The 15947-nt window shown below is 48.2% G+C and overlaps 1 protein-coding gene across 1 annotated transcript; it reads right to left on the bottom strand.

The window, feature by feature from the left end:
* Positions 1-12680: 12680 nt before the first annotated feature.
* Positions 12681-13797, bottom strand: LOC121592839 (general odorant-binding protein 45-like). Its single transcript, XM_041914714.1, has 2 exons — positions 12931-13797; positions 12681-12803 (listed from the first exon to the last, which is right to left on the bottom strand). Exons 1-2 carry the CDS (start codon positions 13795-13797, stop codon positions 12681-12683), a joined length of 990 nt encoding a protein of 329 aa, XP_041770648.1.
* Between the last annotated feature and the right edge of the window lie 2150 nt (positions 13798-15947).

Raw genomic sequence — 15947 nt, 5'->3', positions numbered from 1 at the left:
ACCTTTTCCGGCGCGATGGGGGAGGACTTTAGGTGGGGGGGGGGGGGGGGGGAGTTTTGCTGTAGTATGCGCGCCCACATGCACTCCCATGCCTGCCAGCATGAGAACAAAGCGCCGTTAAGCTGGAAGTCATCGTGGTTTTTTTTTTTTTGCAGAGACTTGCACACAGACACTCAAACGCAGCCATGTACAGAGAAGGTAACATAAACAAAGTCATTGCCACCCGTACGAAAAAGTGTCCCGGAAGGATCGGAGAACTGCGCTGCTTGGTGGATGGGAAATATTTTGTGTTTAGGATAAAATCTCTCTCCCTCCCCAGCACAAAAAAGGAGCATAAAGCTGGTAGGCGAACACAGTGTGGGCATAAGTGCAAAAGAGTAAGAGTAACACTTGCCCCTGCCGGCAGCCAACGCAATCCTGTTTTTAGACAGTATCCCAGTCAGTAGAAGGTTTCGTGGGGCGTGGGTTCTTCCAAAATTGATACCCAACGCAACCATGTCCTCACTATCTACCTCTCTCTCTCTCTCTCTCTCTCTCTTCATCGGTATCAATTTGTATCATCTATCCGGCGTAAAACGAAGGATTTGGAAGGAAATACGTGGAGTTCGGTATTGCCTTAGTCCCGGCAATGTAGAGTCTGGCTTTGTGATGGATTGGTCCTTTTACCCGCTACCCCGCTCGATTACTAGATGCTCGTCAGTCACCTGGTAACGGATCTGCATTTCCCTTCATTTTGAAGCACAGCCCGACGAATCGGCCCTTAACTCTTTCCAACTGAATGCGTTTTCCCAAAAAACCGGGATTGCCATTGATGAACGCTCCCAGCTTTCCCGAAGCTGGCTTGTTTGCGTAACCGGGATGGTTCTCTTGCTGGGCCAGTAATAAAACGATGCTAGTCGCCACTAAGCTAAGCTAACCAAACTTATTCGCATTTACCTCCACCCAACCGGTGGTGTTGGGCAACACGACCCTCCGGGCAGCACAAATAATCAATTCCATCCCTCGCCTGACTGCTCCGACGCTCTGGAGCTGATGGTGGAATTGTCTTCTGCATGGTCAGCTTGCTAGTGCTGTCACTGCTGGCTACAGACTAGTGGTGTGCTCTCTAGAGCGCATCATCGGTTCTGATGCAACGTAGGATATTGTGAATCCGACACCAACTACGGCAAAATCGGATCCACTAATTCCTCCCCAAGTTGAAGTCATCCGAAGACGGAATAGGCTGGAGTTAGTGTCGTCCGGAGTCGTCCGGAGATGTTCGGAGTCGTCCGGAGTCGTCCAAAGACGGCTGGAGTCATCCGGAGTTGGTTGGAGTCATCCGGAGATGTACAAAGTCGTCCAGAGATGTCCAGAGTTGTCCGGAAATGTTTGAAGTCGTCCGGAGCAGTCCAAAGCTGGCCGGAGTCGTCTGGAGTTGGTTGGAGTCATCCGGAGATGTACGGAGTCATCCGGGGATGTCCAGAGTTGTCTGGAGATGTCCGGAGTCGTCCGGAGATGTACAGAGTCGTCGGGAGATGTCCAGAGTCGTTCCGAGATGTCCAGAGTCATCCGGAGATATCCAGAGTCATCCGGAGATATCCAGAGTTAGCTTGGCTAGGGTCGTCTGGAGTCGTCCGGAGATTTTGGAGAAATCTGGAGTCGTCTAGAGTCGCAATCGTCCGGAGTCGTAGTCCGTAGCCAGCAGAAGTCTGAGTCGGAGAGGAAATACCTGACCACAACAATATTGCTTCGGCCCTTTCCGGACGACTTCGACACTTCGAGACTTTTTCGGATGACTCCGGACCAATCCAAACGACTGCAGACGAATCCAAACCGGCTTTTGGCCAACTGTACCCATCACAACTGCAAAACCTTCCTACCCCAACCGGACCGTACGCTCTAAAACGCTGCAGGAATCAGTAAGCTCTGCTGCTCTGACAATCAGGAATCATCCAGAGGATGGGTAAGCGGTCGGCTGATATACTAAAGCTTCCTCTTTGCACATGGTTTCTGACCCTTACACTCCCACTCAAACGCACTCACACAAACAAACAACCCTGAGTTGTCCAAAAGGCCGGACACACTCGCCAACCCCCCCGTAACCGTCCATTGGCCCGCACTACGGAAGCCAACAAAAGCACGCTCGTCGCCAACAGCACCGGTGCCAAAAACAATGAAGCTGACGCGCATCGTCCGGTACCGTTCGTGCTCTCATCCTTTCTTGCGCGAGCTCCGATATTCCGTTGCCCGGCTGTGCCCCGCTTTGGAGCAGCAGCAAATTCGAACCATTCGATGCATAAAAGCCAAAACCAAACGCCCGGCGCTGCGGTGGACCAGGCAGGGAAGCAAATGCCATCTCGGGGACACCAGGGTGACCTTTTGGATCGATTGCTCTCTCCTACTCGGGTTTTGTGCGTTGTGAAGTCTTATCAATCTCGCTGGAATACCTTCTGGCAGACCTCAGAGGATGTGCAATTCCTTTGTACCGGAGTTCTCCCACAGCTCGATAAGTGAGAAGGACAATTAAAGACATCCAAAAAAAGGAGTAGTTCAGAGTGTTCCAGCTAGCAAACAAAGAGTTTCCAACCCTTCACCAACATCTTTTCAACACAAGGGCTTTAAATCCCAATCTCCTAGAGGTACATCCCGTACGTCCTAGCGCAACATCGCACACCATTACCGTAAAATTGAAACCTTTCCATGCAGCGGGCATGTTGCTTGCTTCTCTTTTTTCGGTGATCTCCTCTAGGCTTCCAGGATGTGGTTGTTGTTGTTGTTTTTACCGCACCCGTTCCTTTAAATTCCTAACCCTTACCCCAAGGCAAGCAGCCTTACGCTCCATCCCCATATGCTCACCTGCTCGGTTGCAGTTTTTCTCCGCGTTTTCCTCAATCACGCTTCCTGCTGCTTCTACCCGCTCTTCCCGCTGCGAAGGTGTAAGAAGCTGTTTTTGTTTGTTTTTTTTTTTTTGGAACATTTCGTACACTACCAGCCCTCAACGGTGTATGTGTCTGTTTATATGCATGCAGCGAGCAGGAGCGTGTGTTTTTCGCACCAGGCCAACGGAGCGTTCGCTATCGTCGCAAAGAGGACCCAAGGACCGTCACGTAGGGGGTGCAGGGGGGGGGGCATCTATGGATCTTGCTACATAATGGCAGCCATGGTACGAGTTTTTCGGCAAGTGCATCCAACCCTCCCCAGTAGGGGTCGGGGCAGTGCACGCTGGGCGGGAAAACCAGGCACGGGGTAAAATCTTCACCAGGCACTAACCGGCCATTAGGGCTAAAGGGTTTTTCTATTTTCTCTCTCATTCTCTCTCTATTTCAATCCAGCTCCTGCTGGGGAAAAAGGAAAAGAAAAACAACAACCACACACACACACACGCGCACGCTCGCTGAAAGAAAGAGCGAACACGAGCAGGGCAAAGCGAGACAGAAGGAGCGGCGGCAGCGAACGGAATTTGTGGCGGGTCGTGCCGGGGCTGGGAGATTGATTTTCGAAACGCCATGTTTTTTTCCTTCTTCTCGCATACAGTTTCTTCTTCCTCCTCCCTTTGTTTTTCACTCTCTGGCCACCCCCGTTATCTTGCCGGCGTTGGGCGACAACGGTTCAAAGGTAAACGGCAAAAAGGACGAAGATTTGCGATGGCATCCAGTGGATCTGGGGGGTGGATGACGCTGTAGCTGTCATGTGTGTGTGTTTGTGGGAGGGAATGGGGAAGCCCTACGCCATTTTTGTGCCATCGGGCGCCATCAGCGGGCCTGCCTGTCGCCTGCAAAATCCGTGCCTCAATAATGGATACTGATTGTGGCATCACATTCGCCAGCGCTGATGGGCTGCTGGGCGCTTGTGTGTGTGTGTTTGTGCTAAGCCAAACATTTCCATACTCCCACACCTCATCCACCCTTCCAGAAGTGGGATAACGTAATGTGTGTGTGTTGCCGAACCGGGATATTAATAATTCTGCAGCTAATTCCTTCCAAACAGGAACAGGATTGACACAGGCGGAAAGCGCTGCAGCAACTGATCGCGCGACTATTGGGCAACGGATGTGCTAAGTGCGGAAACTGGTACCGCTCAAACGACTGCCAGCAACACTTGCAGGCAGCACCTCCTCCTCAGTCGGTTTAATGCAGTTTCGTGCTTGGCCGGAATCAGAACGATAAAAAAAACAAACCCCCAAAAAAAGGGTCCTCAACTTGCCCGCGGACGCTCGCTCGATCAACTGTCGCAGTGATAAGTGGAGATGAAATCGCAAATAATTGTAGCAACCCCTCCGCCCGCTACTGCTGCACGGCACTGAAGGGGGACAACAAATTTTAAACGCAAAGGCCGTTGCGCCTTCCGACGTATCCTAACGCAGTTGCGATAATAAGACGTCAGCGCGCCAACGGCGAGCCCTTGATTTCTCGCCCGTCCGCTTTCCTGCATTCGGAAAAGCATGCAAAAGGACCACAAACAAAACATAACGCCACCAGCGCAGGCGAGCGCAAGAAGAACGCAACGCCTTCGCACGCGGCAGGCGGGGAGGTGTAGCATCGGTGATTGATTTGTGCCCTGCCAGCATCTGACATCCAATGGGCCAATTATGCTGGCGCATCGCGACAAGCCAGCCAGCTTTGCTTTCGTCGTGGTTGGTCGGGTCAGGCGCCCACAATCAGCAAATTCAATCTGCACGCATTTTTGGACCTTCTGACAGACGGCTGGCGATGGTAACGGGACGATGCCTCCGCGATACAATACTATCTGTAATCTGCACAGTGCGCGGCAGCGCCTGTCACTCGCGGACTGGTGAAAAGGCTTGAAACACTTACTTGCGACTTTGGCATCCACTCTGCGTTTGTCCGAGGACGTTCGCATCATTTAATAATATCCGAGATAAGGGAAGTGTGTGTGTGTGTTTTTTTGGATCTTGGGACCAACAGGAATACTCTTACAATTGCCTTCTATCCTGTTTTGTTTTGCGTGGAGTTGTTTTCACTTTGATGGAAAGCTCTTGCTGACTCGGAGATCGGATTGGAGTTACTAGTGACAAATGACTAGTTACCCATAACTCCACTGTGCGAAATTAAAATAGCACCACCATTCTTTCATTGCAAAAATTGAGGATTTCTCTTACCGATTAGAATTGTTCAGTTCAAATTGTTAAAATAACAAGTTTGATACCATTCAGGCGCATTACTTTAGCACATCCGGACACTCGTCAGGATTTTGTAGAATTTCTTCATATCCCGTCCCTGGCCATACTGCTTTATAATTTTACATGATTGCCTTGATGTACTAGAATCAATTTAATGTGTGCCTGACCCTTAGTAGGCACTAATGCCACGGTAATTAAATATTCTGTAGGTTAGTTAGCCACCAGAGTCAAAAAAACACGTCATTATCATGAACTTAATTCAAATTCAGTTTAATCAATTTTATTAATTCCGGACCGCCGAGGTAAATTGCGATTATTTATTTTATTATTTCTCGTAAGGACGGCCTAGTTGACCGTATCATTAAAAGTGGCGATTGATTGCATAGAAATATGTTTTTAGACAGTGGTAATAACAAGAACAAGGATTCAGTGATAATAAACAACGATATTTGATTATAGATGCGTCCTATACCTTGATGGCCATACGAGGTAGATTGTCTAATCGCGCCACAGTACTGCGGTGCAATGCATCGACGAGTACAAGAGAAAAACCGCTGACCCAAACCCCAAAATCAGTAAGACCGCAGTACTGTCGGTCTAGAAGGACATCGACACTCAGAATGGGATGTTCGGACCTTAAAAGACGTTAAGAGTGTGTATGTGAACGTGAGGATTACAAACGACATTTTGCGACTGTTTGAAATATGAATCAAAATATCGTTGCACTTTCATGAGTGTTTAATATAATATATATATATTAATTTTTTTCTCAAATTAAGAATTTTCACTTCATTAGAGTGAGTTAAACAGAGGTATGGCTCTTTATAATTGAATCAGTAAAAAAGATCAAATACCAAAAATGTCTTAAGTGTCCGTTACACTAAGCAATACGGTATTCAGTGGAACCCCTCATAACGAGTTTCATCCATTCCAATGACTCACTCATTATGCGGGAGGCTCTTTTCCATATAATTTGTATGAAAAGCGAAATTCCAGTTCCAAAAGTTGCATCACAACCATACATAACACCTCCAAGCGGCAACAGTAATGCATCGATCAATTCTTAGTATCGAAATTCTTGCCTTCACGAGCAAGTAGATGAAGAATGCATGCAAGAAAACGCTCCTCAATACATCTCACACTTGTGAAATACGCTTCTGAGGGAGGTACACACCAAAATCTACGTCCTGCCCACTTCTACGGCCGACACCCAAGAGAGCCTCCATTATTGTTAAATAAGAAGGAAAGAAATGGAGCAATTAAACTGAAGACGCTACCTCATTTACTCCACCTGTTCAAAAGCGCAGCAATACTCTGAGCTCCGCTATCTGATCTGAAAAGAGTTAACTGGACGTGGAACAGAACTCTTTTGGAAATAGCATGATATTTAACGATTCTTAGTATTGAAACTCTTGAAATGATCACAATTTCTTATCGGGAGCAAACATTCAATTGCTCGTTATGCGAGATTAGATTCGTTAAGTGGAGTATTTGTAGGGCATTTAGATTTGCTCGTTATGCAAAAAAAACTCGTTGCAAGGGGTATTCGTTATGATACTTGGAAACAAATCAATTTCACTAATAGCTAATTTATTTATTTATTTAATTACGTCATCTAGTCTAGACTGGCCTACACAACTATTCTCGATTTTTCAATACACTGGCTAACAATGGACTGAACTGAAATTAACATCATACAAAACATGGTGATAACGAATTACAAACAGGTAGCTATGACGAAAGTGAAAACGGTAAATAAATACATAAATAAATAACTTAAAGCTTCTGATCGTCAATATGTGCCTCGGAGAATCATTTTAAGATTATTTACACAAACGTTAAGATCGACAGTATTGTATTCGAGGGATTCCAGTCCAAAAAGTAGGCACCTGGTACGCTAGCAGGGATAGGTAGCGTTACGAGACCAATTCAGACGGTACCAAAGGACGCGTGTAAATTTTCTTCGGATTGGTTCTTGCCGTTCAATTCTGTATTTTTGAGTTGGTATCCATATTATTGAAGCAAACTCTAGAACAGGCCTAACTATAGCACAATAGAAGGATTTTAAGGTATATGGATCACTAAAGTCCTTTCCAGCACGTAAGACAAATCCTAACAAACGAAGAACTTTTGCAATACATAACTCATAGTGATCTAGAAGAGTCAATCTACTATCTAGTTGTTGACACCTAAGTCACTTACTACATATGTGCGCGGAACTGAGCTGCCATCTAATGTATAGTCAAATAAAATAGGAGTCCTTTTCCTCGAAAACGATACAATAGAACATTTTTGTACGTTAACACTCATGTGGTTTACAGAACACCAAGAAAATCGGCTAGATATCGGCGCATAAATTTTCAAACCGTCTGCATACAATGATGCACATGGACGATATCATTGATGAAAATCACAAACAGCAGTGGTCCGAGAATGCTGCCTTGTGGCACCCACGATGAGCTGATGAATGGTGCAGAAAACGATGAATTGATATGCACCATGATACTTCTATCAATAAAGTAGCTTGAGAGCCACTGAACTACTGCGTCGTTAACTCCGTATTTAGATAATTTAGCCAGCAGAAGAGTATGGTTTACCGAATCAAAGGCGGCATGAAAGTCGGTATACACAACGTCTACTTATTTGCCGTTATCGATTGAGGTGTGACAAAAATTCAGCAATGACATCAGATTGGTTGCGATGCTGCGGTTTGGTAAAAAACCCATGCTGACCAGTGGAAAGTGTATGTTTGAATCCGTCCAGAATATGTCGTGAGATGAGATTCTCGAATACCTTACTGCATGCGCATAGCTTGTAAATTCCTCGATAGTTAGAAATATAGTTGTTTTTATCGGCTTTCTTGAACACAGGAATAGCTAATTCATGGGCATAATTATAAATTACAGCGAGTTATTCTCGATCTGTTCCAAATGTTCAAAAGTAAGGGGTTTTGGAATTCCTTAGCTGTCTGTCTTTTTCTATTTTCTAAAAAAAAAAAAGGATACAAACAAGGGTGACACTTCTATTTGCATCGGAGTTTAGAGCTGGACAACTTGCTGACCAATTAATCACTGCAATCAATGTATTTTGTTCCAAGCTTGCTGCAACATTTTTTTACTTTAAAACGGTTTCAAGGCATATTTGTGTTTTTCATCTCGATAATTTCTTGTATTTTGGTTCATTTACAAACATTTTATGCATTTAGATCCACTGAAATATCAGTTTTTAAAACACAAAGCATGTTACATAATGAGAGCATCGTCATGAACGTACTCAAGCTCAATTTTACCTATAAACAGAACATGTTTATCGTCTTTATTGGTAGAAAAATACTTTCCGAAAAATTAGTACGATTTCGCACCCCATCTAGAATCGTTTTCGTTGTTTTTTATGCTATTGTATTGTTTTGAGTTGTTGGAAAATGTGACACAACATTGTTTTTAACATCGGAGTTGGCAATCATGTATGAATTACATGAGCTATTGTTAACTGGTACTCGGCTTTTCTATTGCGTCTTCATCTATTTGTCATTGCAAAATGGTTTTTGCTTGCAGTTTTGTCTGATAACCAACTATTTTTCACATTTTTCATTATCTTGTCGACTTGAGATATTTTTGAACCGTCTCCACGGCTGTAGTTTTGAATAAATAATTCTACCGTATTAATTTTTGCATTAAACCTTATTTTCGTGCGCCAGATTAGGCCAATGCTGGTAGCCTTACGAAAAAAATAAAACCAATTTTGCTTCGGTTTGAGTAACATTTCATTGCTGATGAGGCATCATTAAGGCATCATTGATTAAGGCATCAATTATTGACTATGAGTCAATCACTTTATTTACTAAATTTTACGTAATTTCTGAAACTTTGTGTTCTGAAATGATTGAAATTAAGTTAAGTAGTGAATGATTTTATTGACAGAATTTAAAATACAACAATTGTTTTGCCAATTTTGGAAGCTTTAATGGAGTGAAAAAATTGGCATGCATTTTCAGCAGTAAACAAAAACTTTAGAATTTCGAAAATGTCATCACTGTTTCTCAAGAAACAATCAATTTACACAGTTTTTGTATTGTTTATGTCATGTGGAATAACACATTGTAAAAATCTGCTTAAACACCATGTAAAATTGCCATGATTCTTACAGGAATCACAACATTGATGACTTACAGACAAAAAAAGGTGCGTTAGAGTCAAAAATTGATGCGCACTGTCAAAAATTGATGCCTTAGAGCCAAAATTCGGTGGCAACCAATGTAAAATTTAGCGGCAACGACTGTATCATTCTGAACTATAAAATACCTTTATCTTTTTAAATTTCAAATTTGATCTAATGTTAGGTAGAATATATCCTGATGATGAGATTCACTGATCTAATAGACATTAATTAGCTACTCTTCTCAATAAATGACTTGCTTTCCGGTACTCTTTACTTAAACGTCGCTAAAAGGACGAAGAAGCGATCTATTTCAATTTCAACGTTACTAACTACTCTCCCCAGCTACAGTAACAAATGCATCCTCTTGCCGAATGCGAACCCTGTAATAGGATATCCAAGCAACTGCCTTGCTGCGATCGTTCCTCACTGCCAGGGAGCTGGAAGCTTTTGTTTTGCCTGAGCATCCCCTAGCTATGGCGACTGATTCCTGCCCCTCCAAAAGTACACCATTTGTTTGCTGGCCTTGCCAGGGCGGTTGAAGCCACTGGGCAGAAGCAAATGCCTTCCCCAGGGTGGATGGTGTGCATCTAGGGTGGAATATTAATGAGCAGTGAGCGGCTGGCAGAAAGGTGCATTTGCTCACATACGTGTGTGTGTGTGTGTGTGTGTGGTTTTAAACCAAAACCCTCTGAAGAAGCAACAAAAAAAAACCGCCCGCTTCTACGGTAAAACTTTAATGAGCAGCACCGGTTCAAATCCCGGTGCTGGAGCTTCCGAAATGCAACGTCGAAGAAAGCGTCGAACACAGATACCAAACGTCAACCTGAGTGCTGCCCAATTCCCGCTAGATGGCGCCGTACCCACGTCTGCCACGGCTGACAGGGAACGATCCGTTTGCACCATCGTACGTACAGCCGTACCTAGCCGTAGCTGACAATTTTAATTTACCAGCGTCGGGGAAGCGCCCGTGTAAATAATTGATGTATCGTTCGGTGCGGGCAAATGCACACGGCTCCGGGTTTTCCGGTGCAAACACCATTGATAGGATGCTCTCACATCGGCATCGAACCTTTTCCCTTGCAGCCAGATAAGGTAGCCAAGGAGCGGACAGAGAAGGTCTGTGGGACGCCGAGGTGCGGTCCACTGCACATCGGTTTCATCCGGTAGCCTTGCCACAGCTTGGGACAGTTTCGGGTCGCTGCTCGTAGAGTGGGTGCAAAACGCATTCGGGCGTACCGTCACACACACTACCGCGCCGCATCTCGGGCGTTCCCATCGAACCCCGGAAGCAGGATTACCAATTACAGCATCATACTCACCGGCCATGCCCGTTGCCATGGAGCAGGCGAATCTATACCACACCAACACCGACACCCGTCGTACCCCGTTCCGGAAATTCCTGTACGAGCGAAACAAATAAATAACCACGGTATGCCAAAAACGCAAACTGGCAAAACCACTAACACCCTCCAGCCACACTGTCAGTGCTGCCGGTGTGCTTGAGTGTGCAGACACTTTTGCACAGTGTACAATGTAAAATCGTATACAAATTAGTCCATACCATTCGGAGGGGGGAATAATCTACCCAAGGACCCAGCCACCGGAAGGTGGTGCGGACTGCCGCACGCTGGATTTTGCAAAACTTTTAACAACATGTGTACAATGCCGAACCATTGTCTACTCCGTTTCTCGCTTCACCTACTCTTGCTACCCATTGGTTCACACATTTGTTTCAACCCAGAGGAGATTTTTATTTTGCGTGTGTAATACTACAGTAACACTTCATATGCAGTGGATAAGCGGGTCCTTACTGCTTCGCACTTATGGCGGACAGTATGGTATCGATGAAGTTGGTCTCGTTAAGCGCTCGGACCAGCCGCTGGAGAGTGCTTGGATGGATCGCTTTCTTGCTGACGGATGGGTCGTTTTCTTTCCCGTCCGTGCCGGTTGCTTCCGTGGCCAGTGTGTTGGACGTTCTGGATGGAGTCGACATCTCTTGAGGCAGTGCCGTGAGGTCCTCTTGGGGGGATTCAGAGTTGTTTGCAGTTTCTGCAGCTAGTGTGTTGGACTTCTCGCTACCTTGCGATTGAGCAGCTTCCAGATTGGGTGGTTGCAGAAGTTCATCTTCAGAATTACCAGCGCTCTTTGGTGCTTCAGGTGCGTGAGTATTGAAAGGTTCGGAAGGACTCGACTCATACTTAGCTTCAGATTGAGCAGAGCTTGCATCCAGGTTGGTTGGTTGGAGAAGCTCATCGTTGGACGTATCAGCACTCTTTGGTGCTACAGGTACGAGAGTATTAGAAGCTGCTGAAGGACTCGACTCATCCTTAGCTTCAGATTGAGCGACACTTGCATCCAGATATGGTAATTGGAGAAGCTCATTGTTAGAAGTATCAGCGCTCCTTGGTACTTCAGGTACAAGAGTATTAGAAGGACTCGACTCATCCTTAGCCTCAGATTGTGCAGGATGCAGAGAGGACTCTGTATCTTCACCTACAACTGTGCGAGATGTTTCGGGCTGGGGCGACTTCTCGCTATCTTCAGGTTGCGTAGCCTTTGATTGGAGCAGATCGTCCGTGGAGCTGTTGGGATCTGCTTCTACCAACGGACTGGCAGCCTCTTCCGCTTCTCCAGTACTCCTCTTATGTTGATCAACTCCCTCCTTAGGTGGGTCAGAGCTCTCTCCACCTTCAGGCTCAACTACATCAGAAGCTTCCGATAGCGTCAACTGCTCACTGTCTTCAGATTGTGCCGTACTTGCTTTAGTGAGCGACTCCGGAACGGAATTCTTTGCATCTTCAGCGTTTTCTACCTTGGAACTACTTTCACCATCCATAACAGGTGCCGCGTCTTCAGCTTCCACAACCGTCTCAGCTAGTGGTGCTAGCTCTTGGTCCTGTTCCGCGCTGTTGGTAGCAAGATCCGTATCAAACGACGAGACCTGATTGTCTTGCTGTTCTTCAGCCACATCTGGAAGCGTTTCTACGGTGGGCGTAAGTTCGGCCGCAACCGCCGGAGCATGCACCATAACCAATTCCACAAGCAGCGGGTGGACATCTCTGACGAATCGCGCCGGCTCATTAAGACTGCGGCGGTGCGTGTGAATCACTAGAAGAAGAAGTTTGGAAGATGGTAAAGGTACGCTGCTCACACTGGGAAGAACGCAGGAACATTTGTGCACTTACGTAGAGCCCCATCCAGCTGGTGTTGAGACACCGAACGTGCCTGGACAGTATGGGTTGCTTTCGGTTCCTTCTCCGATGGTTCCTGAGCCTAGACGTAGTATATTCAAGCATGTAGTTCACCATGGCGCAGATCTTAAAAGTAAAGTCACATACCGTAGCTGCTGCCGGTTGCTTCACCGTATTGTCGTTCGTAGTCGTCACCGGCTCCTGCCCGTCTGCTAGCTCCAGTTGGGTCGGTTTGACATCTTTAGGCAGCTGCCCTTCCTCATCCTGCGAGGACGAGCCTTCTGATGATTTCGACCCATCTTCAACGGTCGCATCCACGGCGTACAGCTCCGGCGCTACGATCACTAACCCACGGAACCGGGGGCTGGATGGGTACTTGAACACCTCCACGCCCTCCTCGGCAGCGGTGATCTCGTTGGGTTGGTCTTCCTGCGGCTCCTCCGTGCTGCTGCTCGCACCGACAGCCACCACCTGCCCGCTCTCCTCTGCCAGCGCGTCATCCGAGCTGCCGTACTCCTGCTTCAGCACTGCCCAGAGTTCGCCAAACGCCGGCCACCCGTAGCAGAGCTCCACGGCGTGGGCCGCCACGACGCACGTGTCCGCACCGAGCGCCCGCAAGTCCTCCTCACACCGCTTGGCCTCCTCCGCCCGTGCCACCGTCCACTGTTCGGCGGTGTCTGCGTCCATCAGCAGCCGCACCCGGTCGCACAGCACCCCGGTCGAGTCGGCGTACAGCCCGAGCCGCAGCACGACGCACCGCAGCAGCGCGGCACTGTTGCCCTGCCGTAGGAACGTTTCCGTCCTCACGCACGTCTGCAGCTGGCCGTCCTCCACCTGCAGCATCGTGGCACAGTCGCTCACCGCGCGCCGTATCTCCTGCCCGCACGGTGCCACGTACGCCGGGTGGGCAATCAGCTCGCCGAGCGCGTCGCTGTAGCACCGGAACGACCAGTACGCGCCGGCACAGCTGTCGGCCGGCGGGGCGGGTAGCTCGGCCAGGCAGGCGCGGGCCTGCAGCAGCGAGTCGGCCGGCGCCTGGCGGAAGAAGCGCACCAGCGCCCGCTCGTTCAGCCCCGTCTCGTCGTGCCACCAGCGGGCGTTCAGGCCGATGCAGCGCAGCAGACAGTTGCTGCCGCAGTTCAGCGGGACGGCCGCACTGTCGTACGCGTACAGCGACTGGCGCGAGATGTTCAGGTAGCGCAGACACTCCAGGTAGGCCTGGGCGAAGCTCTTTGTGTCGTAACCGTGGCCGGTGGCGGGCGCGCCCAGTATCAGCGCGCACTGGGCGCCCAGCAGCGCTAACAGCAACCAAGCGCGATAAGTCAACATGTTGGCAGCTACCTGCCCGGCACTACTCCAGCACCTTGACCTCCGGTGGTGGGCCGTGATATACTGATGAGGTGGCGCAGCCCGCTCACCACTATTTATAATGTGCCGCACAGGTGGGGGTCGTTCCGTTTCCGGCTCAAGGTCACTCGATGCCTCAAGATCCTCCAATCGGGCAGACGGCGTGAAGGGGAACGGCAGTTCCGATAGGACACGTTTCGCCCAGCGCCCGCAGCTGCTCGTGGGGCAGAGGCACGCACCAGCTACGCCCCAAGTTCCGGCACAAAGGCCCTCTGTTGCTCTGGATCAAATGTCCGGCTGATCAGCGCGGGCAGACAATTTAACCTTCTGCAACAATACAACACAACCCTCTGCAGCTCGCGTGAAGCGCTCAATCCTCCCCCCAAAAACGTAGGTCAGTAACGTAATGCAGCCGTTCCGAACTTCCCGATCTCATCGCACCCCTCGCTTCCCTTCGGAAAGAAAGGTCGAGTGAACGACAGACCTACTTCTACCGTGCCATTGGGGAGGGAAGAAAAAATGGAGAAGAACGAGCTCAAGATGCTGCTTTACTTTGTTTGCTGTACGGCGGCGGCGCCGCCCCACCCACCAAAACGTCGTCTTCTTAAAGCCATTAAATCATCCACACCATCGACGGCGCGTTCCCAAGAGCAAGTGAGTGGAGCATCCAACAACAGCGTCATCGCGCCTCCCTGCACAGTCTGCATTAACATTAAAGCATTTTAATGGAAAACCCGAACATATTTGCCCACCATTTGGGACATAGAGGGGGGGGGGGGGGGATTGAGGGATGCATGAGATGAGGTTCCCAGCCAGTCATTCAGCTAGTTCCTCAAACCGCTTCACCAGCTTGGGCGAAAACTTCTTCCTTTGACGCCGGGCAAGCTCTCACAGCTGAGCAGTTTCCAACTCCAGACAAGAAGTCGGCGAAGAAAGTCCCACACACTCCTGATGTCCTGCTGTGTGTTTGTGTGTGCGTGTGTATGAAAAGGAGCGTAGAAGCACACAAGAAGCGTGAGTTACTGAGCAGCTCACCCTACCAAACCGTACACCGGAATAGACACGTCTCGGCAGGGACGGTTCGCGAACCGCGTTCCAGAGGAGTGTGTGTGTAGGTCGAACTCCGAAAAACTCGACAGACAGACACGGCGGGGAAGTGGCCGACAGCCGCAGATCGGTGCAATATCACCCTCCCGCGGTAGACACCGGAGACCGGAATGGTGCCCCAAAATGTTGGCAAAAACTTTTCCCCAGCAGGCGGCTGGGGAAAGGATGCGAGCGGCAGTGCCTGCCATCCGGTCCACCAGTAATGCACCAGGAGTACGGCCGAGTGTTAGACGATTCCATTGAGCGAGCGCAACTACTACCTTGATGGGTGACTCTGATGGTTGAAGGAGCAAGCAAGGAAGAAAGAGAGCGAGAGAGAGAAGAAAGTGAAATAAGTAGAAGGAGGAGATTCGAGACATTCGCTTCGCTTTGGGTGTCTGTGTGGGTGTACTTGAAAATGTATAAGCCAATCCACCAGTGCTGCTTTCCTTGCGCTAGAATTTCGCCCAAATTCTCGATCCTTCCAGGACATCCGTCAGGCACAACGAGCAGGGTACTGAGGTTCTGGGGTCAGCCGGCTTGCCGAGAAAGAGGAACAGCGCTCTTCGATTATTAGACTCGTTCCTTTCCTAATGCGACCGTTTCTGCGCTGCTGGTCTTGTTTATGGTGCTGTTTACTTTTGAGTGCTCGCTGCAATAGTGCGTTTTGTTGGAAGTCTTTGAAAGGACTTCGCTTTACGAGCGTGTTTGTTTCCTTTCTGGACAATAGATCTCTCGTAATGTCTGAGTGCTAGCATACCAACGATATCTATAGCACAAGGCTGAGGGTAATCATTCACGTAGTGGACGTGGAAGTTTGTTTGATGATCCATTCGGAGCTCGGAGGAAATTCGAATTGTAAATACCGAATTGAAGATATATCATTGGGAATGTCATTTGCATAAATCTCGCTGCAAAAAATGTTTACGCAAAGGATTACATGTCGAAGTTACGAATGTCTGGAGCTCGAATAGTACTGAATTCAAGAATTCTGAGCTTCATCCACATTTCGTAACCCTTGCGCAGTCACAGCGAGCTATGTAGGA

The sequence above is a fragment of the Anopheles merus genome, chromosome X, assembly GCF_017562075.2.
Source record: "Anopheles merus strain MAF chromosome X, AmerM5.1, whole genome shotgun sequence".
Taxonomy (NCBI): domain Eukaryota; kingdom Metazoa; phylum Arthropoda; class Insecta; order Diptera; family Culicidae; genus Anopheles; species Anopheles merus.
This window is presented reverse-complemented; position numbering and strand designations above follow the sequence as displayed.

Coding starts and splice junctions, on each gene's coding strand:
- LOC121592839 (XM_041914714.1), bottom strand. CDS start 13,797: ATGTTGACTTATCGCGCTTGGTTGCTGTTAGCGCTGCTGGGCGCCCAG. Junction 12,804..12,930: donor AGAGCGGGCAGGTGGTGGCT/GTCGGTGCGAGC, acceptor TAGTGATCGTAG/CGCCGGAGCTGTACGCCGTG.